Source organism: Oryzias latipes, chromosome 9 (genome assembly GCF_053564925.1).
Source record: "Oryzias latipes strain Hd-rR chromosome 9, Olatipes_Hd-rR_3.1".
NCBI classification, from domain to species: domain Eukaryota; kingdom Metazoa; phylum Chordata; class Actinopteri; order Beloniformes; family Adrianichthyidae; genus Oryzias; species Oryzias latipes.
In genome coordinates, this window is record NC_136245.1 from 4,414,886 (window position 1) to 4,439,918 (window position 25,033).

Here is a 25,033-nt window from a genome sequence, read left to right on the forward strand (position 1 = left end):
GAGGAGCGCAGAGAAAACAGGGGCAAAGTAGAAATAAAACAAGCAGGAGGAAGACTGACAGATGAAGGTAAGAGAGGGAAGACAGCCTGGTGGGCAGACACGGTGGTCCACAGACGTCTGCTGCTCTGTCCTTGACTTTTCTCACTTTCCCAGGCTTCTCTCCATTATTTACTCCATGTAGTGTCTTCACTTGAGACACATTAAGTGGACGGCCGGTTGCTGCATCTCCATTGAACAGACTTCAATTCTCAAAGTTTCATCGCACCATCAACATAAACCAGAGGTTTAAAGGGAACATTTTTGTTTAGAGTTTCAAATTAGAACTATTTAAACCATCACATTTTCACAAAGACAGCGCACTTCAAACACTGCAAAAGACGATAGGAGGGACATAATCCTCCAGAACACCAGTCCATCATGGGGTACTCTTGGTTTACTAGCTGTAATATTTTATAAAGCAATATTTTTAATCATATTCAATTTCTTTAAAAGCTTTAGTTGAACTATTAAGCTGCGGTCACACCAAATGCGATCCGTGCGTCAGCGGTGGACATTTTTAATGTAATTCAATGTTACAGCAGCAAATCCGGGGGGGGGGGGGGGGGGGGGGGATTCATGGTGCAAGTTCAAAAATTTTAACTTCGGAGAGGTCATCGCGTCAACCAACCACTAACTCGGCTTTGGGCACCTGACGTTTTCAGTGACTCGATCAGCAGGTAGAATGCAAATCCAGTATGGCGGATCGATCCAACAGTTCTTGTCCTGAACTTCCATCCATCCTTTTTTTTAACCCGCTGTGTCCACTTTGGGGCAAAGGTGTTTCCTGTCCCGGCTACCCCTGGGCGAAGGCGGGTACACCCTTGACAGGCCGCCAATCATCTGCAGTGCCCATGGGGCTGGAGCTAGCACACCTGTTATGCTGGCCACCGGGAGGCGATCTGGCAGGCAGACAGAGATAAGGCTTGCAGGAGGCAGCCAGTGGGGGTCTCCTGAGCTTTACGATATTTTTCTTATTTTTATCGAGACAATAATCAAATTTTATTAATGCTTTTATTTTCCCCCTTTTGGTAATGCGGGACACCAAGCCGCTCTTACCGGGTCACAAAGAAACGGATACACATCGGAAACCGGCCGTCATTCAGACGCAGCTCCTGCAGTAGATGGTGAACCTCACCGTATCGGAAGAGTCTCTGAATGATCTCATGAACCCAGACGTGAAGACGTTGTTACAGACGCCTATGTAGAACTTTCCAAAAGAAATCCATCTGACCTTGTAAATGAGATCTACACAGACACCGCTCCATGTAGCAATCATGCTAAAGACATATGGCAGTGGCTTCTCCCACACGCAGCTGAGGGCTCACGCTCCTGAGCACATTTTTGGAGAAGCGATTTCGCCGCCGCGCAGCAAAGGAGAGCCGGTCAACGCAAATATGATATGCAAATCTCATTTAGTGTGAACCCAGCTTTAGAGCAAGAAATTGAGATCCACTTTCAAAGTTTAACCCTTTGACGTCAGAGATGTTGCTGGTGACACCTAAAACTCTTTGTCACACTGTAAATTTTCAACCATTAATGCAATCAATCCCCTTCTGACCCAGGAAAAAGTTGCTTTTCACATCGTCTGTTACACAAACGTCGCAAAGCTGCTTTTTCCCACGACAGAATTAGCCGATTTACGTTGATTGTGTAAATGTTTGAAGAGTTACAAAAGCCCAAAGGATGTCAACACTGGAGCTAAACCAAAGTTTTTATTTGTGTGGAGAAATTGATACTGAACTCTCATTTGAAAGAAATGAGAAAAAAAATATAAAGAACAACAGAGGAGATGAAGGTTGTGTCTGAATTCCCCCACTACTCTACATTTACATGCAGGCTGGTTCACCGTTTTTCTGGGGTGTTTTAATCTACAACTCAAAAGTAGAAATTTACCAGAAGTCTCTTCAGACTCCACCAGTAGTCTATTGAGTCACCATTGTTGTGCGATACGGACGCAGCCATGTTGGAGCCAAACGACGTCAGTCAGCACTGATTGATCCGATAGAACTTGAGTTCCAGCTTCCCAGCTTATTGGTAAAATAGATATTCCTAATTTAAATTGTGCCAAAGCTTGACTTTTATGTGTAAATGCGGACAATTTTAAGCTTAATTGTGAAAATCCTGAAGTATGTTGGCACTAAAAGAAGAGTTGGTGGAAGTGAAGTTCGCCTGTTTTTTTTTTAAACCTTTTCTACATATTCATGACATTTTCTTTGCTTTGTTTCTTGGTTTGCTTAATCTTTTTTTTTTTAATCACTTTAGATTATTTGCTATAAAACATAAATACTGTTTTGATCTCAATTTTTTTGTTAAAAATGACAAAATGTACGACTTGGAATGAAGTATTTTGTACAGTTTTATGTTTATTGTGAAATTATTGTGTAACACAATGAAAAAATATCATTAAAAAGAAGCTGGGGTTGTAATAAGATCATTGCCACAAAAATCAGTTTTAATAATAAAATATTACAGCAAACTGTCAATTATTAAAATAATTCTCAGAAAGGCTCTAGACTACTGAAGGTTAAACACAAGAGAATGAATTAACAAAATAAAATCCTACATTTTTGGCAACACTTAAAGTGTTAATTTTTTCTGTGTTCGCAAAAAGTAGTAGTATGATGGCAGCAGCAACTAATACGCTGTTTAAAACATGAATAAACATTTACAGAACATAAACTCTTCATTTCATTACTTATTCTGAGTAGCAAAATTTTAACTTGACTTCAGTTGTCAAACTCTGACTGATCAGCAGCTTCAGACCCATGAAGCCTCTGAAAGAAGCATCAGAAGAATGCTCCCACTTTCTCCTCCTGCTTCTGCTGGCTGGAGAGGAGGAGGAGGAGGAGGAGGAGGAGGAGGAGGAGGAAGAGGGATGCAGCGAGAGCACACCTTACCTCCCCTCCTCCTTGACTTTCTTCCTGCCTCTCTCTTTCTCCCTCTTCACTCCACAGCAGCTCTCAGCAGCACATCACAACACAGCAGCCGCTGGACGACACACACAAACACGCACAAACACACACACACGCAGAGCGGCATCCTCAGCTCAGACTGAGACGCCCCCGGACTGCTGCAGGCGAGGTGAGTGAGGGGACCCTGGGATGCAGGCTTGATGGGGTTTGTGGTTCGATTGTCTTTCTCGCAGCTCTTTGGATTTCTGCATGTGCGTTTGTGGCTGGCCTCTGGTGCGAGAGTGTGCTTGTGTGTGTTTACAAGGCCCAGCACAGCCAATGAGACATTTGCACCAGACCAAAACAAATCCACAAAATAATGCTGACTCTCTCTCAGAGTGTGTGTTCTTGTGCAGACGTGTGTTCCTGGAGAGGCCCAGCTCTGTCTGGAAACTTGTCAGCTGTTGGAAGGCATGTGTGTGTGCATCAGTGTGTGTGTGTGTGTGGAGGTAAAAGCTCGCATTTGTGCCAACTCTACTTGTCAAACTGCAGTTTCTGGCCTTTGCGGCTTTTAATCGCTACAGTGAGAAAATCAGTTTCAGCTCCCACATGTACCGAAGCGCTCCTCGGAGGGCAGAGAAGACCCATCTGCCCAAGCAGAGAGGTCCTGTTGGTGAGCACACTGAGGCTCATTATTAAAGCCAGGCAATCAGGGCATTCTTCAGTCTACTTTCTCTACAGCTGCCATGCTTTTCAACCCAACAACATTTGTAAAAAGGTAGCTTTATGCTTACTATTTAAAAGTAAAAAATATGAAGGTGAGTCTAATCCGAGGGGAAGATGAGATTTAGTAATGTTACAAATAATCAGTTTTTGATGAATAATACTTTCTGCTAAAGTTATTTTCTCTTTTACTTTTCTTGAGTTCTCCAACAGTGTTAGTCTTCTGGCAGGTGTCCTGCAGAGAATGTGTCTTTCTAAAGCCAAACTCAGCTAAGGATGTACAGCACCATGCAAACGCTTTAGGCACAGTTTGCTTGTGGGATTTTCCTTTCAAGCAGCCAGACTTTGTTCTAATCTTCAGAATAGGGTCTGCAGGCTCTCTAAAGGAATTGGAGTGCTTTTTACCGTCACTCTTCCTCAAGTTTGCTTTGCTGCTGCTCAGCCACTTCATGGTGATGAGTAAAATATTCCGTCTTAAACAATTCAAAGACTTTGGGAATAGAAAATATTGAAATCATGAGAAAATGATTGTTGGAATAGTGGACAGAAAAAACGTGAAAAAAGCTGCAGTTCTCACCAAGTTCCCTTCAGAAGATTGAGGGATGACATTTGCACACAGGCAGAGTTTAAGCTTGAGTCTCTTTTTACTTTAACACACTATAAAGTCCCAACAGGAACCAGTTCTGACTCTGCAGAAAGACGCCTCCAAGAGGTGTTTAGTCATCAACAAAGAACCTAAACCTTGTTTGGTACAACCTAAACAAAAAAAACAACCCTTCAGCTTTCAATTGAACATTTCAACAAAAATGACAGCAGAATTATCAAAATGATGGTGGCTGTCACTCATAAAGCCTCGGTGGGACAACATGGTGATTTTCTACACCCTCAATGAAGGTCTGTGATTCCAGACCTTTCAGCTGACAGAGCGCCTGAAATAAATGTGAGCTTCTGCAGCCTCAACCGCACAACTTACTAAACATACTCCTCCTCCTTTATCTCACAGCTTTTTGTCCCTGAAATGAGGGTCTGTCCACTTTTATAAGCAGTTTAGGTGCTATCACACTCACATTCAATGGGCTTCCTTGAAAATGTTTTTTTTTTAAATGTAATTTAAAAAGCGCACGAACGAAGCCTGATTTTCTCTGGTGGTTTTCTTGCTGTTAAATTGGCTTTTATTAATCAGACTGGCATGACAGATGCTGCAGACTCATCACTCCTCAGTAAAAAAAAAAGGGGTGAATGAAAGAAGGGGGGTGAGGTCTTTGTGGAGCTATGAAATACTGGCGACTCTTGTACATCCAAACATGTTAGCTAATTTCTCCAAAAGCCAATTTTTCCTCTGAAATAGGTTAGTCAAAGACCCACTTTAAGGAAAATCATGACTTTGGTGTCTTTCCGATGATGGAGGACACATATACGAATAAATTTAGGCTGGGAAGTTCCCTGCTCCGCTCCATTCTGATGCATCCACTTGCAGACAAACAGATCCATGAACGTCTTTGTTTTCCTCGTCGGAGCTGGAATCTGGATCCAAACTGTACGGCTGGATAGCTCTGATATTGCACGCCATTTTTTTGCACCGCTAATGTTAGGTTGGGGGTGTGAGGGACTGTAAGCTAGTGGGACAGCGCTTAAACTAATCAGTTATATTGCTAGAGACGCTAGTCCACGGATGGGAGAGACGGATGGGAGGGACACAGTGAGCACTTCAGTCTCCGGCCCCGGTGCGGGGAGGTCTGAGCGGCGTTCGCTGTAAAAGACTCGCCAATCGAGCCGGAGCCAGTTGTGACGTGGGGCGAATGCATCCAGCGGGGGGTGGGAACGCTAGGCGGGGGGTCCTCGCTTAATAATATGCTTAAATTAAACGCATTGTCTGGTCTAATCTGAGGTCAAAAACATATACAAATAGAAATATACAAATGGTCATCCTCCCAAAAATATTTAAAAAAATACATTGTTGGTCATGCCAGAAAAGGTGGAAATAGTGCAAAGTCTAAATACTATCGACTTTGAATGGGCTGCAGGATCAGCCTTAATGTTCACAGTTCTGAGTAAACTCACTCAGATCTTCCTAAAATGCATTCTAGAAGTTCTCCTTGATAATGTACTTGTGAAAAATCTCATCCTTGTTTTTCTAGCTCTGATAAAATGGTATCACAGCAGTGAGCTTTCCAATATGGCGTCCAACTTTGCATTAGCGACATGTTAGCGTAGTGACTCTTGCCCGTACAACTCATTGGTTTAAACAGATGGGGATGGGGAATAGAGGCGGGCCAAATTCACACCAACAGTCCCGCCCACAACTCAGAGGTGAAGAACTCCTGCTGCTTTGGAGACACTATGTCGTAGAAAATGTTGTTTTGATTTGAGCCAAATTCTGAGTTCTACTTCTGAGTTGTGGGCGAGACTCTGCTGATTTTCCATGATACCTGTGTTTACACTCTGACCCACTAGCTTACAGCCGCTCACAAACCCAATCTAACAAGAGTGGTACAGCGAAAATGGTGAGCGATTTCAGAGCTATCCAGTTCTGAGCCAGATTCCAGCTCAGACAAGGAAAACCAAGACGTTCACGGATCTATTTGTCTCCAAGTGAATGCATCAGAATGGAGTGGAGCAGGGAGACTTTGGCCAATGGTGTTTTTTTATTCAGCCCAAATGCATCACAATTTAAATGAAGAAACACTCAGAAATGCAGCTTTAATCTTAAATGATTTTATTCATGAGGAAAATGCTACAAGAACAAAATAAAAAACACCAATCTTCATTGGAGTGGGTCTCTAAGTTATGTAAACGCATCAATGGAATCTTATTGTATTTATGGATCAGTTGGAGTGTCAGTTAAGGGCACCTTTTGGGATGTGGTCCATGATGGAAAAACTCTGCATTTGTCAAGTACTCAGGCGAGTCTGCGTGTGACTGACCTCAGCAAACAGACGGATGAGATGCTGCTGGAAATGCATGGAAGCGCTGTGGGCTTTCATCCTTTCCTTCTTTGTGAATGTCTCTGTCCGCATGAACCGAGCAGCTTAAATTCCTGGGAAATCCAGTTCTCAAGAGTAAGTCAATAAATAGTTCAGAGTTCAAGTGCAACAATTCAGCCATGTTTGCCCTGGGGGGTAGCTCAACTCCACTGACCTCCCCCCCGCTTCTCAGAGTGTTGCTCGCTCATCCTCTGAATCTTTTTCTTGACTGTCACGGCTGGACTTCAGAAGGAGCTCGGGAAACCCTCAGACCCACGCCTGGCTCTTAAACCTCCACTCTCTCCAGCAGACAGTGACTCACAGCTTAATCAGCAGAGCAACAAAACCACTTTTAGTGCAAAGACACCTAAAAAAATGCATCAGCTTTCCTCCAAGTCTTCTAGACAATTACCTCACCCACAGAAACGAAGACCTTTTCTTTACATTTTCTAGTAACAGTTTGAGGCTTTCCAATGAAAAAAGACCCACTTAAATCTGAAGACGAGACATAAAACGGCTTCATGTGTCAAACGGCTTTGCAGAGGATAGAAAAGCTCATCACAGACAAAACTAGCTGATAAAGGCTCCAAAGTTATTACATGAGATGACAGAGCAGAAGTTTGTTTTTAAAGAAATATGTCCAAAAAAATGCTAGAGAGGAAACATTTGGGCACAAAAAGGGTAGGTTTCAGTAAAGCAAATGTTATCTGGCCTCTGCAAACATCCGTTGATGTAGTTATTAGAGTTTATCAAGGGGAAGAACAAACGACATAGTAAACTATGCAAACAGGCAGTCAGTCAGGTTTCGTTTGAACTGCAGGAGGAGCTTACTCAACAGTTAAAAAAAAGATTTCATTATATTGATTTTAAATACTTATTTAGAAAAACATTTTGGTCCGATTAGTACATCAGCTGCAAAGTCACTGAAAGCAGAGCGGCGTTATCACTAGCATCTAACATCCCCTTCACTTTGGCAGTAAAGATCTTTGTCATTGTTGCTTTTTCTTCATCCATCCTGAACAAAACATGTCTGCTTTCATGAACCAGATCTAGCAGACCTGCTATAAGTAGTTTCCAACAATTGGAACAGGTTTTAAATGAGTTTGTTCTTCAGTTTTTTAAGAAGTGATTACTGAAACAGATTCTGCCGTGTTGTACGAGAAAGTTCATTGTGAAGCACAACCTCAGAGCTTTGCCCTCCAGATTAGCCTCTAGATCAGCTGTTTTGCCCTCCAGAGATGCGCTCTGGTCAAGTAGCTGATGCTACGTTCACACTGGGCATGTGATTCATGTTCAAGAACGCAATAAACACCTGTTCTTGAATGCGCATTTAGCCCAAGTTGTCCACACTAGAAAAGCAAGAAGGGGCATCTTCTTCTTTTTCTGCCATTTACTAGCGCATGCCCGCCATCTACAGCTGGAAGATTTTAAATCTCACGAATCTTGCTCCAGGCTTTTTTCTTTCACTGCTCTATTCCGATATTTGAAAGACTTGATGTCATATATTTCCAGCCGGGCTCAAAAAACAATTATTAATTTCCTCCCAAATGATCAATGTTCAAACTGTTGGTACTTCCGTAAATAAAAAGGGACGCCATCCATCCATAGGCCACTACCAAATCCGAGTCCCTGATTGGTCAAAGTTCAACTGGTTTAATTTTAAATGTGCATTCGATATTTGTACGTTTTGTACATAGAGTGCAAAAACTGTTGCAGAAACTGGCGTATCTACATGTGATGCCTGAAACACATGTATGTGTGTTTACATAGATTTTTCAATGCAAGTGGTTGCCTCAGTGCACATTGCCAAGGGTGATGTAAAGGTAGCGTCATGGCTTCTAATCCAGAAAACTGTTGCTCCGTTTTTTCTGCAGTGGCTTCTGACGGACAGTCTGGGTGCATTTGATTTTAAGTTCAGCCTCTTCAGGATGGGATTTCAAAAGGTTGTTTCCGTTGCTGCTACGTATTGCAACTTTGCAACTTTACTGCATTAGTTTTTGTCAGTGGAATCCAAACTTTCCCAGTGCTTTTATGAGCTTGATCCTGGCAGCATTTTGAAACTCTGCTGTTCCTTACGGGGAGCAATGCATATCTGCTTTAAGTGCCTAGACTTGGGTTTTGTCTTTAGTCTCATGTCAACGTTGCAAGTCAATCAGCCTCTTAATGTGAAGGAAATGTGTTTTTTGTGGAATCATCTTTGGGAATGCATGTGAAGCCACTGTAGGTGTCAAGGGGCTGGAATTGTGCTCACTGAGTGGGAATGAAATGTTTGAATCACAGGAATAACAAAGGAACGGCGTGTGTTTGATCAGCTGTACCAACAGATTCAGGCAGATATCACGTGTTCCTTCTCATAAACAGGAGCGCTGACTGGACAGCAGGTAGAAACATAATTTACAGCAAAATGTTGTTCATTCAATTTCATCATTAAAATGTTTAATCTCTCAATAGGGATCTGTGCAAAAATCTGTATTTGCTTTGTCCACTTGTGCTGCCAGTCACGTTTTATACTATGATCACTTAAGACAGTAGATTCTTAAATTCAATTCTGCCATTCTGTCCCACTCTGATCATCTTTTGATCTATTTTAAAAATGTTCCAGGGGTCTTTTAATTATGATGATGCTGTTTTTAGGCAACATTAAAAAAGAAAAACAGCTGTTTTAGAACATAGTTTTTGCAGAGCAGCAGAAAGAACACATACAGTACATACAGCTCCTCGCTAACCCACCAAGAGGGAAAAAAATGAGCAATATTGGAGCCATGCAGGCGTACAGTTAGTTCCAGATTCCAGCTCAAACAAGGAAAATGAAGTCATTTATGGATTTATTGGTCTCCAAGTAGACGCATCAGAATGGAGCGCAGCAGGAAGCTTGTGGCCCGTTGATTGTATTTTCTACGTCACAAAACAGTTTTTTTAAAAACTGTATTTTTCGTCTGCTCCCAATTCACAACGATTTGGATAAAGAACTATTCAACGCAATATTGACTTTCATTTTCTTAATAAATGTCCTCCATCCTCAGAAAAGTGCCACAAGGACACCAGAAACACAATTTTCCTCAAAGTAGGTCTTTGAAGTCCCTCGATGACAATTTTTAAAATAAAAACATTCCCAGTGGTGTTTTAATTATGATTATGAAGTTTTTAATCAAAATCCCACAACATACATGTCTTGAATAGCCATGTTTCTAGTTTATCTGAAGCCTCAGTTTCCAAAATCTACATGGCTGTTGGTGCTGAGCTGAGTAGCCCCCTCCTTGATCCCCCCATTCTGCGGGAGTGAGGAGCTTGACATGAGGGGGGGGGGGTCACAAATGACACCAACTGACGGTCTCCATTCAAAAATTATCTTTAGCGATAAAGAAACAGCGTAAAGTGACCGGGATGGGGAGCCGGGCTGCTCGGGCCAGAACTTTATGATATTTTTCTAAGTTTCATCGAGGTCCCCTGACTTTATTCTTGTTTCTATTTTTATCCTCTCTGGTTATTGGGGGACAGCGAGCCTTCACACTTGGTCTGAGGGAGAACCCAAATTTGTGACTTTAACTTTAAGTTTAATTTTAAACACCTTCGGTCAAGAACAAAATCCAGCATGGACGCACTTACAATGCATGTGGGGAATGCAGCAGTGTGAGTCTGCTCTTGTCCCGCCCCTGAGCTCGTGCACGCTGGACGGAAATGAAAAAGAATGAAGAAATGAATTTTTTTTTTATTACATTTGTTCTCTTTTATAAGAAACATATCAAAAACTCAAAATACAAGATTTTCATTGGAGGGGAAGTTTAACGTAATCCCTGTTTTTTAATCTGCAACACTCACACACTTACTGCTATGAAAGACAGTAATAATTGGCATTTACTTTGTTTGTAAAATCAAACCAACCCAGAAGAAAAAGAAAAAAACCTCTGGTTTAAGCAGAATCTCACATAATGCTGGCATGCTGATGACATAAAGGAAAAAGGAACGTAAAGAAATGTTTGAAAATTTCTTTTCCCAACCCTTTAACGTAAAGAGATTCAAATCCCTGCTGTTTTATTAGCTTGAGAAGTTAAAGAAAATTACACCCACCCATGCATACTTAAACACATGCATGTCAAACTATGCTTTTCTTTGTTTTAAACGGTGGGTTGAATCATTAGCAGCAGGCTGACTGAAGTTGAATGGAAGCTGCTTGTTTTAACTTTTCTTTCACGAGTGGAATAATTGTATGCTTCATCATTACTGCCTTCCAAGCTTTTATTCTGACATCTTCATCAGAAACATGTGACCTGGTCCAAACGGGAGTCCAGCAGCGTCTGGAGGATTTTCAACATCAGATCATAAAAGTTCAGCACGTGTCAGACGCATCAGCCTGGGCGGCTCGCTCCCATCCAGCCTCCCCAGAGACGCACTGCTGTCTGCTGCAAAAACAAGTCACTGAGGCCAGGGGCCCCAGGGGTCCGCCAAGATGGGCGGGGTGCAGGGTTGAAGGAGGATGAGGGCAGGGAGGGATGAGCACGCTGTGTTTACGTTTTCCTCGCTGGCTGATTGCTGGAAAACTCTATGAGACCACGGTCTGGAGTCTGTTTCTGCTCTCATCCTTGCAGTGTGAGTGTGCTACAGAGACCAGAGCTCATCATCAGCTGACAGACATAATGGACGTTTTCTGTTCCTTATGCAGAGCTGAAGTCTGCTATAGCGGAAATAAAATTGCTTAAAAAAAGAACATTTTGTTGCACAATGTGGTGAAGTCCCTCTCCAATAACTTTTTGATCTATTTACAAAGCATTCCCAGTGGTTTTTTAATCATAATTATGCCGTTTTAAGCCAAAATAGAAACAACCGTGTCTTTTTTCTAGTACATAGTTTGTGCAGAGCGGCAAAAGTTTATTAGAAATTCTCTTTTGAGTTGAGGGCGGTACTATTGCTGCAGAGTTAGTCTGCCCCCACTTCCCATCACAGATCTGTTTACATGCTCTCCTGCTAACTCACAGCCCCTTACACCCCCAACCGAACATAGCAAAAATGGCGAGCAATACTGGAGCTATCCAGCCGTACAGTTTTGAGCCAGTACCAGCTCAGACGAGGGAAGCAAAGACATACAGGGATCTATTTATCTACAAGTAAATGCATAGAAATCATTACACCTCTCAGGTTGATTTTCAAATGTAGATGCGGAATGCTTACCTTTACCCCGGGGGCCCTGGCCTAAGGGCCCATTCTACCAAAACATGGTAGAATATATAAAAGGATGACACAAAGGAAGGAGGTGAAAAGAAGACATCTACTGGAATGGTTCTTTTTCACCTCTTTTATACTGTATAAAGGTGGCGAGTCACAATACAAACCTCCACCTTTACTCATTTTTACACTAATAGCAGCAGAACTAGAATTCAAGGAACAATGTTGGACTGAGTGACTTGTCTGTGCCGGACATTTTGACACATGAGCAGGATGAGCAGGAATCAAACCTGTGTCATAGGACCAGTGATAATGAATTGCAAAGTAATGAATTACTTTTCAGCTGTAATTTTTCATCTGCTCTTGTTTCACATAAAGAAAAGCGTAGAAATGCAATTTAAGATCCAATTTCTTTAAATTTGTCTGCCATCATCAGAAAAATGCCACAAGAAGATGTTAAAACACACTTTTTTATCACTTAATGTCACTTAAAAAAAGGACTTATGAGCACTTCTGAAAAATGTTCTTATTTCTTTCACAGTTTTTAATTGAAATTAATAAAACAAAACTAACATACAAACACTTGTAGAAGTGCAAATGTACCGTTCCTGATGTTTGTTCTGGAAGCATAAGATAAAAATCCACAGTTTTCCGTCTTGAGGATCTGCACCAACATCACAGAAAACAAGTGGTGTCGTGTAAAACTCAGAGGGAACAGACTGCTGTGATTTGGTCCTCCACACATCTGTGAAGAAGACTTATTGAAACTTAAAGTTATTCAAATCCATCTATTGCTTTCCTGATGCCTTTTGAGAACCTGACAGAAACATTCCAGTCTGCCTGCCACTGTGGATGTCTGAGACGTTCTGTAACGACCTACAAACAGGCACATCCGTGATCATAAGACAAGTTAGTAAACGGGGATAAAAAGAAGATGTTCGGGTAATCATTTGACATTTTTGATAGAAGCTCAGAAGATGCAGGCGGATGGGATTCTTCAGCTCCAGGCCTCTTCAGCCTTCATGATGCAGAGCTTCAAACAGCAGTGCTGTGAACCTCTCTGCCAGTCCACAGACCTCTGCTTTGACCTTTACTCTCAGGTTTCAGTTTCAGCCGGTCTGTACACACGGGCTGTGAGCGTGCACGGTTACCGCCATGCATGCACACGTGCAGCCGGGCTGACGGAGTGTCAGGGTGTGCGTCTGGCAGCTGGCCTGCGTCTGGCTGGGTAATGAAGTCCAGGTGCTGCTGCGCTGACACCTGTCACAGATATTTAAAGCCGGAGAAAGCCAGACTGAAAACACGGCCAGACAGGCTGCTTGCTTATTTTAACAGGATTGCCCAACCGGACCTGAGAACATGGAGGACGAACACGTAGCTCAGAATCCCCTGAAATCAAGCCTCTGCTTTGGTCACATTTTCAGAACTATCCTCAAACGTGCTGTGTGCTGCCGTGCTGTGTGAACTGTACGATTTATTTCAAAATGCCATGTATTGAACTCTTCCAGCTGAGAATTTCATCTTTTCATGGCTGTTGTCTTGGTTTTTTTATCAAACATTTTAATTACAGTTATTCAGACAAAAGATGTGCACTGCAAAACTTTTACTCTTGTTTCTTTCTTTGTTCAAATAGTTCTGAACAACTGCTCTGTCATATGTTATTATTAACCCTTGTGCTATCTTAGATGACTCCACCCTTACATTGAAGTGTTCTCCCTACCATGACAAAGCTGGATAAAGGTGGAAAGATTTCATGTAATCCATGGACACCAGTGAAGATCACAAATAATTGAAGAAAAAAGGTTCAGAGCACTGTCTAGTGGGTCTAGATGACCCAACTCCCAACGTTAAAGTGCCTAGGATAGCACAAGGGTTAAAACTTTCTAAGAGAAGCATATTGCTTTAGATATTTTTCCCTTGGTGAATAGCTGAAAACTTTAAGAAGGTTTGGTTTCTAAATTAATTGGAGGTAAATGATTTTGGAACAAGCAGTTACCAAAAGTGCAACAAACTCACACTAGAGCTAGATAGATATCAGCATGAGTGACTCCAAGAAGGGGTGTGGACTTCCACCATGGTCACTCCTGATTGGTGAGATTGGTTGCCATCGACATCATGACTCAGACTGACTCGGACCAATCACTGCTTACTGACAACAACTGGCTCCAATATGCTGGCGTTCGTACTACTAAAGAAATGGCGACAGGATTGACTTCATTTGGTTCGAGCCGGAAGTAAACCATTTTCTATGGGTGACATCACACTCACTCAGTCCAGTACTCATATACAGTCGATTGTCCAGACAGACTTGCTTGCTCTGATTATTTGGGTGAAGTACTTTTGATTCCCTTACCAATGTTTGTCAAAATGTTCAAGGACATAGTTTCTGCAGAGCGGCAGAAACTCACAAATTAGAAATTTGTCTCTGAGTTGAGGATGGGCTAGAGACCAGCTCAGACGAGGAAAACAAAGATGCACATGAATCTATTAGTCTGCAAGTGGATGCATCAGAATGGGGCGTAGCAGGGAGCTGGTGTCCTGCTGATTGTAGTTTGTAGATAAAAAACCACAAGTTTTTTCCAACTGCTTTTTTTTTGTCTGCTCCTGATTCAACGGTTTGAATAAAAAATACTCAGAAATGCAGTTTTAATCTTAATCTTTTTTTTAATATACTGTATGTCCTATATTATCAAAAAATGCTATAGGAACAAGTTGAGAAACAATTTTCATTGGAGTGGGTCTTTAATACTTTGCAGATACAAATACATACTTGTTTGTAACTTGGTGCAAAGAGGGCAACTACAGGGGGAAATAAAGTTCTGGAAGGCTGCAGGCTAGCTGTGAATCAAAAGATGAAGTACAACATGCTTAATAACATTTAGCTATAATTGATTTTTTGTCTCTGACAGAGAAATAACAGAAATGATAGCAGCAGTAGAGCCTCCTGCTTGTTGCTCATCATTCTTTACCTTGGTGAATGTTTTTTTCTGCACGTTTAAAGAAGTCTGAAAAAACGGTATCATCAATATGAGGAGTCAAACATGTATAAATCAGAATACATGCAGGCTTTTTTCATCATCTGCAGATCTAAAACCCTGATGTTGTTCTAAAGGAGGAGTTTCATGGGGTCAGTAAGGCCCCAGAGAAGCCTTTCCTATAGATTTCTATAAAGTTTCAGGATCTGAACGATGGCCAACCAATGTGCAATAGCAGAGCATTAAAGGTTGCAAAAAGACTTACAGTACATGAAAGCGTGCTGATGGGATGGCCGTGTGAATGCAGGTTAGTTGCAGTGAAACAAAGCACTTCCTTTCCTTTCTGTTGCTATTGGGAAACATGACAGAAGGGTTAAAAGATGCTACTCTGCACCTCGCAGAGGTAAAGGTTGTGTCTGGCATCACTTGTAAGGAGGTTTCCTAAGCCGTGAGGGTTTAGAACAACCTCAAGTATTTCTGACTTTCACAGTGGTTCTTCGAACTCTAGAAACTCTAGAAATCCTGAAGACCGCCAAAATGCTTTCTGTGGGTTTGGATGCTAGTGGAATTGAAACTGGAGTGGAAGAAAAATAACAGACTGACTCCTTGGTAAAAAGCTCTCAAGCAGAGCTTATGTGAGCGCTTATTAGTGGTCACCATGTTTCCTTGTGCTTTCTTAAAGACTCTTTACTTGCTGCTAATACAAACATGTTTGAGGGACTCATCTGTTTAGGATACTCCATGTTCTGTCCTGGTTCAACTCATTAAACTGGATGAAAAAAAAAGATTTCTATGCTTCTGTCTGCAGGATGAAGGTGTGGTCATGGGAGCAGCGAGGTGAGACGGGGCTGGTTCTTCTGGCCTTCCTGACTCTGGCGCTGTCTTTGGGGAACCTGTCCACGAGGACTCTGCAGGTACAAGAAGACTGCATGAAATGAACCTGGTTGGGTTTGACATTGGTTATTATTATTGTCGTGTTTTTATCAACATGACAGAAAGCTTTGAGATCATGTCAGGGATACATTCCCTGATTCCAAACAGTTTCTGTCCCACCAGGCACAAGATGTCTACGGACTATGGTCTACTGTAGATGTCTACTGGACATCTCCGACAACTAACTCTATTTTCTTCCTGTATTAGATGTCTATCAATAGTGTTCTGAAAGATATAGAGGTCTCCTACACATCTACTTGAAGCCATCTAATCTAGGTATTTTAGATGTCCGTTAGAGGATTTAAAAAAAAACATTTACTGGATATGAAATAAGCTCCGCAATTTTACATCCATGTTCAGGACCCACTGAATCCCTTTTGACCCAGTTAATGTTGGGTAAGGACGGGGCCAAACACACACACAAACACACACACACACACAAACAGAGAGAGACACCTAGGGTCATTTTTTGCTACTCTAGGAAACATGTTTTTGAACTGTGGGAGGAAACTGGAGTGCTCAGAGAAAACCCACACATTATGAAGAGAATAAAAACATACACAGATCCTAGGAGGGATTTGAACCAGGGCCTTTTTGTGATGATGCGAGAAGACTAACCACTACACCATGATGCAGCCTGTGTTTTTACAATTCATTTTAATTGCGTTTTTGTTGACACACAACTAGTAATTACAAAATTCTACATTCCAAGAAGTGTAAAACATTTTTACTGAAATCAACCTGGGGTTAAAGGGTCTCAGAAACTTGCATCAAAACAACAATCCAACACAAGTACTGTGTGCAACAATGTGTGAACAGTATTTTCATTCAGAAGAACCTGAAAAGCACATTCTAATTTGATATGCAACAATATTGTATATCATCAAAGCCAACTTAGGACATTTTTAAACACCCCAAAAATCCCATGAAATAACAATGCAGATTGCAGCAGAAACGTGGTGCAGCACCCTCTGCTAATTACTTGAACAAGTATACATGTACTTGTTTTTTGCATTCGTCAGTTGTTTATATGCGCACATGTCCCTCAAAGATTTTGCACAACGGGTCTTTGCGTGAATTCGGTTTTGAGCTGTTCATAATTTTTGGTCAGTTGAGAATAAGACAATTTACGCGTATTTTACGTAGATTATATACCAAATTTTACAAGATGCATAGAAATGTGTGGCTTTACACGACCGTTCCACGTGTCCACGTATATCTAACATACTTCTCAGGCATGTACCAACGATGTATAACTTTTATTTTGCACATGCACATATCAAGTTAAAATGATGTAATAAATGCACAAATCACTAATAAACTGCATTTAAACAGCGCAATAATCACGCATGGTTAATGCACTATTGGCGTATTGTGTGACGGGTACATAAATTGGCCGCTCCCCTTGTCCGGCTCGTCCGGGCGGGGGATCAGGTCTCTCATGGACAGATATCTGAATATCTGCGGAAGTAAGACGGGTACGGCACTGGACACGCCCTTATCGCTGCGGCTCCCGGTGGGCTGCCTAGACCAGAAAAATCCAACTGTTTAATTAAAACAGCACCTGTTGCAAGGACGTGCGACGGGAGCTGACCATGGTGCTGACGTGGTGGGATTTCTGCCCAGTGCTCTGAATGTCAAAGTTAAGAAAATAATAATATATATATATATTCAGCCATAGAGTTCTGAGACAGATGGCATCTCAGATAAGAAAAGTATAGATGTTAAAAGATCCAATGGTCTGCAGAATCGAAGAGGAGCAGGGAGAATCCCCCCCCCCCCCCCCCCCCCCCCAGGTTCTCATCTGCTCCTGATTCATCACAACTTGACTAAAGAAATCCTCAGAAATGTAGTTTTAAATCTGAATTCTTTAATATAAATTTTCCATCACAAGAAAATGCTACAAGATCATGTAAAAACACCAAAAGCATCATTTTCATTGGAGTGGGTCTTTAACACAAAACACCTCAATTATTCTGTAAAAGTCCGGTTTTACACCAAGTCATGGACATTGTTCAAAGGCAAGTTAATTATGCAAACTTTTGTCTTCAAGTAGGATTGGCTCAACTTAAAAACCAAATGAGTCAGGCAATGTGAAGTCATCCATTTATTGACCCAATTAGCTGGTCTGAATGAATACGAAAAGAAAAGTTTAAAAATATTTTATGGAATAAGACAATTCAATTCAATTTTATTTTATTAGTATAGCCCAAATTCGCAACAACAGTCGTCTCGATGGGCTTCGTATCGGTAATTGAAAAAGTTAAACACAAAATCAAAAGGATCATGAATACATAGAATTCAATAGGAAAATACTAAATTGAACTAACAAACAGACTAAACTAAACTGGACATCCCTGCCCTTAGACCCTCCTTCACGGTAAAGAAAAATTTCTAAAAAAAACGGATTCCGGAAAAAATGAAGAAACCTCAGGGGTGTACACATGAAGGAGGGATCCTCCCCCAGGACGGACGGGCAATGTACCAGAACTCTTAGAGAGGAATGAACTTATCTAATTCTACAAATACATATTTAAAGTCAAGCAAATGATCTTCCTCCAGATGTAGTTGGGGGAACTCTCAGGACACGCTGCTAACAAAGAGTTACAGTATTCCAGCCTAGACGTAACAAGACAAATAATTCATCTACAAATGATGTTAATTCAAGATGAAATGACCAAAAAGTGTTAAGTTCGTTAGACTTTTAAACTCCTTTTATAAAAGTGTGCACACGCGATAGTTTTGGATTTCTAGAGCCTCTCATCCACTACAGCTGCTCACCTTTAACAAAGAGCTAAGCTCACATTCCACCAGTCACTACAATGAATCTGTCTGAATGAAGGGATGCAGCTTGACGGCCTCTGTTAATGCTGCTAATCCACATCAGGAATGTGCAAAATGCCTAAAGTCTTCACACACCGGAGCCTCAAAACAAAAGCGGGTGTTGCTGGTTTAAGGGCATTTGCAGGTTGTGACGCATGCTCCATGTGGCGATGTTCACCTGTAATGCCAGCATGGAACTGTGCCAAAGCATGAATTGGGAAATGAATATATTGAGTGGAGCCAGGAACAAAAAGCCAGCTTCATCCTGCTTTCAGGCTGTTGCCATGGTTTATCACAGATGCTGTGCCGTGTCCAGACCCGTATCCAGCTTAGTAAACCAACACTCTTCTGTACGTACAGGAGGACGGCGTGGCATCAAACAGTCTGGAAGAGGAGTTGGAGGTGACCACATACTGGTGGGGGGAGTGGGCCAAGTGGACAGCCTGCACCCGAACCTGTGGGGGCGGAGTTATGTCGCAGGAGCGACACTGTCTCAAACAGAGGTCAGTCCTCAGCAACCACATGATCAGTTTCCTGACCAAACTTTTAGTGGGAGTGAGAATTTTAGGGTAATTTAATAAAAAAAATACATGAAAAGAACATTGTGGTAAATATCTTAAAAAAAGTTTGATGATCTTTAATTTCATGTGACAAATATTCAAAAAGTTCATTTCACTTACAGAAAAATGAATGACCAAGTGCCTGAGACAGTATTTGAAAGAAACGCAGAGAAATTTACAAACATGTCTCATTTTATAAATTAAAGCAGCTTTAAATTCTTACACACAACATTTTTGGAATTCCTTTCATTTGAATGTTCCTTGAATATTGATGTGTGCCTTATTGTTTCTTTACTAAATGTTTCATTTCTGTCCAAAGAAAGAAAGTTGCTGGTGGAAAGGATAACATGACCTGCATTGGAAATGCCAAAAAATATCACCTGTGCAACACCAAAGTGAGTGAAGGATTTTTGCCACAAACCCATGTTTTGTCTCATATATAAATCTTCATTTTCTTAAAACTCTTATAACAACCTACGTGGTTTTTCTGTGTGACACAGGAATGTCCTGCCACTGGAAGGAGCTTCAGAGAAGAGCAGTGCTGGTCCTTCAACTCACAAATTTACAGTGGGAGGAGCTACCAGTGGAAACCTCTCTATCCTGGTAATGACACAAGAAGAAATGCCTGAAGAATACCGTGAGGCTGTAAATGAGGGCATTTAATGTGAAAGCAGCAGACCTGTTTTCAAAAATTTTAAATGTTTACCTAAGGTGTAACAGACGAATAAAAAAGTCATATTTTGACTTCTGGGTTGAAGCCCATTTAAAAACAAAAGTAACTAAATTGAGTCCAGTTCACCATCTCTTTGCCACAACTCACAAATGCTTGTAATACAAAAAGTCCTCTGAGTTTAAGACTTTAGAGCAAAATTCAAAATGTTATTTTTCACCTTTATGGTATAATGTCCCACCTTATTTTATATTTAACCCTTGTGCTATCTTAGATGACCCCACCCTTACATTGACGTGTTCTCCCTACCATGACAAAGGTGGATAAAGGTGGAAAGATTTCATGTAATCCATGGACACCAGTGAAGATCACAAATCATTGAAGAAAAAAGGTTCAGTGCACTGTTTAGTGGGTCTAGATGACCCAACTCCCAATGTTAAAGTGCCTAGGATAGCACAAAGGTTAAAAGCAAGCACAAATAAAGATGTGGTCATCTTATTGACACAAGAATGGTACGACTCTCACCTAATATTTTATATTTTGAAAAAAAAAAAGGTTCCTCCATTGATGGCAACAGCCAAAAAGTGGAAATCTGGACTCAAATCTGCCAAACAGGTCAAATGTCATGTGGCTACACTTAATTGAGGGTTGTATCTTAATGTACTGTAGTCTTTCCTGTGAAAAATTCTGTCCTGGTTATGCATTTTATCGCCGTCTTCCTGCTCAATTTTTTTAATTCATGTTCCACTCTGCTAATTATCCTTTTACGTGTCTTTGCATACTTCAAAGCTCAGCTATCTGTCCATTCCAGTTCACTATCTCTGCTCCCCCAGTTCCACCCACACACCTAACAAATGTCATTTCAAAGAATAAACACTGTAAGGCTCTCATTGGACTTGTTGAGCACATCATCTCACTCTGACATAACACCTCATCCTTCATTCTTCCCATCTGCCAGCAGTTTCTGTCGGCTGAAGAGTCAACTGTGGCTAGACAGCAGTTAGATCTAGGAATAACTATAATTGATGCCCTTTGTGTTTTTGGTTGATGCTCCTTGATGGAGGAATCTGTTTGCTGTGGTGGCCCCTGAGGGGAAAAGCCAAAAAGCAAAAGAAGACGTGAAACCAGACCAGACAGAACAACAGTGACATTTTAAATGCATCAACCATTTAACTAAAGTGAATCAGTTGAAACTACCTGGTCTGGAATTGGGCCATTAGCCTGTCTTTGACTTGTGTTTTTCCTCCTGTTTTCAGCCGACTATGTTCACATTTCGAGTAACCCCTGTGACCTCCACTGCACCACGATTGATGGCCAGAGGCAGCTCATGGTGATGGCACGAGACGGCACCTCCTGCAAGTACAGCAGCTACAGAGGCGTCTGTGTAGACGGCACCTGTGAGGTGAGTCCGGCCCAAGTCTTTCTGGGAAACCTATGTCTCCTTATAAGAGCCTCATAACGTCTCGACTCTGATGGGGATAGGTGGCAAAAAAAGCATATTTGTACAACCGTAAGGGGCAAAATCATGCCAAGAAGAAGAATAAGACGTGTCAGATCATAGCAGAAATGTCCGAAGAAAAATATGCTTTACCTTGTCACATTGAATACACCTGCATCATTGAAAATCAATGAAAATAAATAAACAAACTTCAGTAAAAAATAGAAAAAAACTGTACAAATAAAAGAAAAGCTCTTCAGATGTGTGATATTTACGGAGCCCGTGTCCTGACATTAAGATATAAAAATATATCTTGTTCCCACAGATTAATATCTTGTTCCCACAGATTATTATCTCGTTCGCACGAAATACTATTGCGTTCCCACAAGATACTATTGCGTTCCCACAAGATACTATTGCGTTCCCTCAAAATACTATTCCGTTCCCTCGAAATGATTAACTCGTGCGAACGCAATAATTAATCCGTTCAAACGCAATAATTATTCACGTCATAAGTCATTCATGCGGATATGCTCTCTGTACGACGGCAAAAGCCGCTTTCAGCGGTAACTTCCGTGTCTCTGTGACCCACATTCGTTCAAAAAAGGAACATGAAAAACAAAAATGATCACTTTATTACCGTCTCAATGAATACAAGAAAAATATCAAAAGATTTATGATAACTAGGCTGCTTTGTCATACGATAGCTCCTGCTAGGCTACTACTAGCGCCGCCGCAGAGCTCTTTGATGTATGCCGGCATTTCGGCAACTGGCTGGTCGGTTGACAGACAGCTGATATGGTAGTTTAGGGTCGAATAGGAATAATAATATTCAGGACTTGTCTTTTATTAACTTTAGCAGTCAGTCGCTTACCATTCGAAGGCTATTAGGCTACATGCTAACTGACTAGCCGATCAAATCCTGTTATTAATTTACGTCATAGATTTACAGCAGATACCTTCACATTTCTGTCTGTGTGTGTCTCATTACATTGCATTGAAGACACGGAGGATGTTTAGAGAACAGATTTATTTATTTTAAAAAGCACAAAAGCATCCATCGTATTCACGTTCATTCACATTATGATGATGATCTGGTACTCCCTCAGTAATCTTGCTGCAAAAGCCGCTTCCTGCCGCTACTTCCGTGTCTCTGTGAGCATTCAATAGGGGTAAAAATAAAAGCAAGAATGGTCGATCTGTTATTGTCTCGATGAAAATCTGAAAAATATCATATTAAGCTGGCTGCTTCGCCTAAAGCACTTACCTTTAGCTCGTAGCATAACAACAATAGCAGTACGTCACATTTCCCAGCATGCTTTGCTGCCAATCATTGGCCAATCACCGTGTCCCTGTGACCAAGGTTTAACAACAAGACCAATGATTGGCTGCTAAGCATGCTGGGAAACGTGACGTACTGCTATTGTTGTTATGCTACGAGCTAATCATTTCGAGGGAACGGAATAGTATCTTGTGGGAACGCAATAGTATTTCGTGCAAACGAGATAATAATCTGTGGGAACAAGATATTAATCTGTGGGAACAAGATATATTTTTATATCTTAATGTCAGGACACGGGCTCCGTAGATATTAGCTTATTATTTAAAAAAATAATGTAAAACAATGAATCTGAACAGCTTTGCGGGTGGTAGACTTGGATAAATAAAACCTTTAATGATATCCCACAAAAGTTATCAAATATACAAAGTACCACATTTTGACAAGTTTTGCATTATTATTTCAGCTCTCTTTAAAAACATAATGGTCTTGAAAAACTGGCTAGTTATGTTTTTCCAAACAATTCTATAGCTCCGTTCTAAAGAATGACCCTTTAAGGTGATTTGACTTGCTAAAAGAAGTTTTTTTCATTTTTTTTTGCATGAAATATCAAGGTTTTAGACCACTCATGTTCCCTCGTTTATCGAGGGGTTACAGTCTGTAAACAACCCGTGATAGCTAAAATCCACTAAGTAGGATTTCAGATGTTTCGAGGCTTAACAACTCCTCGCTAGGCATCTTATCCACTTTTCTCAGACAGACATGATTTTTCTCTCAAACTTCAAAACTTTGTAGTAAAATAAAATTATATAATGAAAACTCAAATCTGATCACAATGAAAACTTATGGGAAGCAGGTGTGGAGGAGATTGATTGACAGTGTTTTACAGCCAATCAGGACGCAAAACACAGTGCGCAGTGTTATAAATGAAAGAATGCAAAAGTGCTGCAAAAGAATCTGAAAGGAGAACCTCATTATAGTGAGGGAACACAGTAGAGCAAATCTATCTATCTATCTATCTATCTATCTATCTATCTATCTATCTATCTATCTATCTATCTATCTATCTATCTATCTATCTATCTATCTATCTATCTATCTATCTATCTATCTATCTATCTATCTATCTATCTATCTATCTATCTATCTATCTATCTATCTATCTATCTATCTATCTATCTATCTATCTATCTATCTATCTATCTATCTATCTATCTTATACAACCTGCAAGTGTAAAGTATAAGGCTGAAGTAGGTGACACACAGGCACGTCGTACTGATTTTTTATTTTGATTTTATTGATTTATTTCAAGCATTGTAGTCAAAGCAATAAAGAATTTACACATATTTATCAAACTCATTACAGAAATGATGAAATGCATAGATTAAAAAGACAGAAAACAAAACAAAAATGTCACTTAAATCATATATGCTTAATTAAATACAGTGATAATCAACTGAGGTATAAGTAGAGTTTGATTTATTGCTTGAAAAGGAGTGGGAAGAAGCAAGCTTATATAATCCCACCCCTACTGAGTTCATTCATTTGATAGTTTAACAGTGTTTTTAAATCCGGTTCTGATCAGATAGATTCTCTTCAAGTAACAACATCCAGTGCCTAGAAATGATTGATGATTTTCAGAAAACATTCATTCATGATTTCAGTAAACAGTAACGATACAGATATGTAATAAGAATTGATTATCATTAGAACACATGATAACATCAAACTAGTAATTATTGCTGCACATTGCAGATCAAGTAAATAAAATCAATAGCTTATTGATTGTAATTCAAACATTTCAGTAATCATTATTGCACATTACAATGTAACGCTCAGTGGTTGTAATTAAAAGAGCTTTGATTATTTCACCACAGTCAAGTTCACACATGGATTAGGAATTATTCAAACACCTGTTGATCCTTAAATCCTCTTATCTTCATATCCTGAAATAAGGCAATTTTTCAACCCCCATTAGCCTTTAGGGCAGATCACGTGATAACGTACACGCTCTTTGCGTACTCCTGACAGTGCAGGAGTACACAGGAAATGAAGAAAATAGACAGAGCATAGTTTGTGTGGACATCCTACAGGCCCTAACATGTCACGTGCACACACTGTCTGTGCGCATTTTTGCACGGTGGGGCCAGTGCGCGTACCTTACTAGTGACTAGAGCAGGGGTCGGGAACCTTTTTGGCCAAGAGAGCCATAAACGCCACATATTTTGAAATGTAATTTCGAAAGAGCCATACAATAATGTGGTGTCCTTTTCCCACACTGAGACTTAACCTCTTTTAAGGTTCTTTATTCTGGTTAATGCTGGCTGTAACAAATGCCGTAAATTAATTCAGCAACTCCTGGATCTCTCCCGCCGAGACGAGAGCGCTTCTCCCAACTTTATATTCCCCTGCTCCCGCTCCAGCCCTCCCATTTCCCTTATTCGGCCCATAGCTGAACCCCATTGGTCCAAACTACCTAACAACAGGCTGAGCGACAGAACTGGGGGCCAATCAGATCACTGCATGATGCGTTCATTGAACTCCAGAACTTATAACACGGCCCAACAGCCACCCAGTT

General features: G+C 40.8%; 1 protein-coding gene across 2 annotated transcripts in view; it reads left to right on the top strand.

The window, feature by feature from the left end:
* Window positions 1-2,983: 2,983 nt before the first annotated feature.
* The window catches only part of ttc16 (tetratricopeptide repeat domain 16), a 44,614-nt gene continuing 22,564 nt past the window's right edge, over window positions 2,984-25,033 (top strand). Inside the window, exons 1-6 of one of the 2 annotated variants that reach the window (XM_011479667.3) lie at window positions 2,984-3,120; window positions 15,560-15,665; window positions 18,868-19,010; window positions 19,387-19,462; window positions 19,568-19,670; window positions 20,994-21,139. In XM_011479667.3, the coding sequence (XP_011477969.1) occupies window positions 15,561-15,665; window positions 18,868-19,010; window positions 19,387-19,462; window positions 19,568-19,670; window positions 20,994-21,139 (573 nt within the window). In that variant the 5' untranslated portion in view covers window positions 2,984-3,120; window position 15,560. The remainder of the gene's footprint in view (window positions 3,121-15,559; window positions 15,666-18,867; window positions 19,011-19,386; window positions 19,463-19,567; window positions 19,671-20,993; window positions 21,140-25,033) is intronic. The other variant, XM_078952461.1, reaches the window with a different exon arrangement.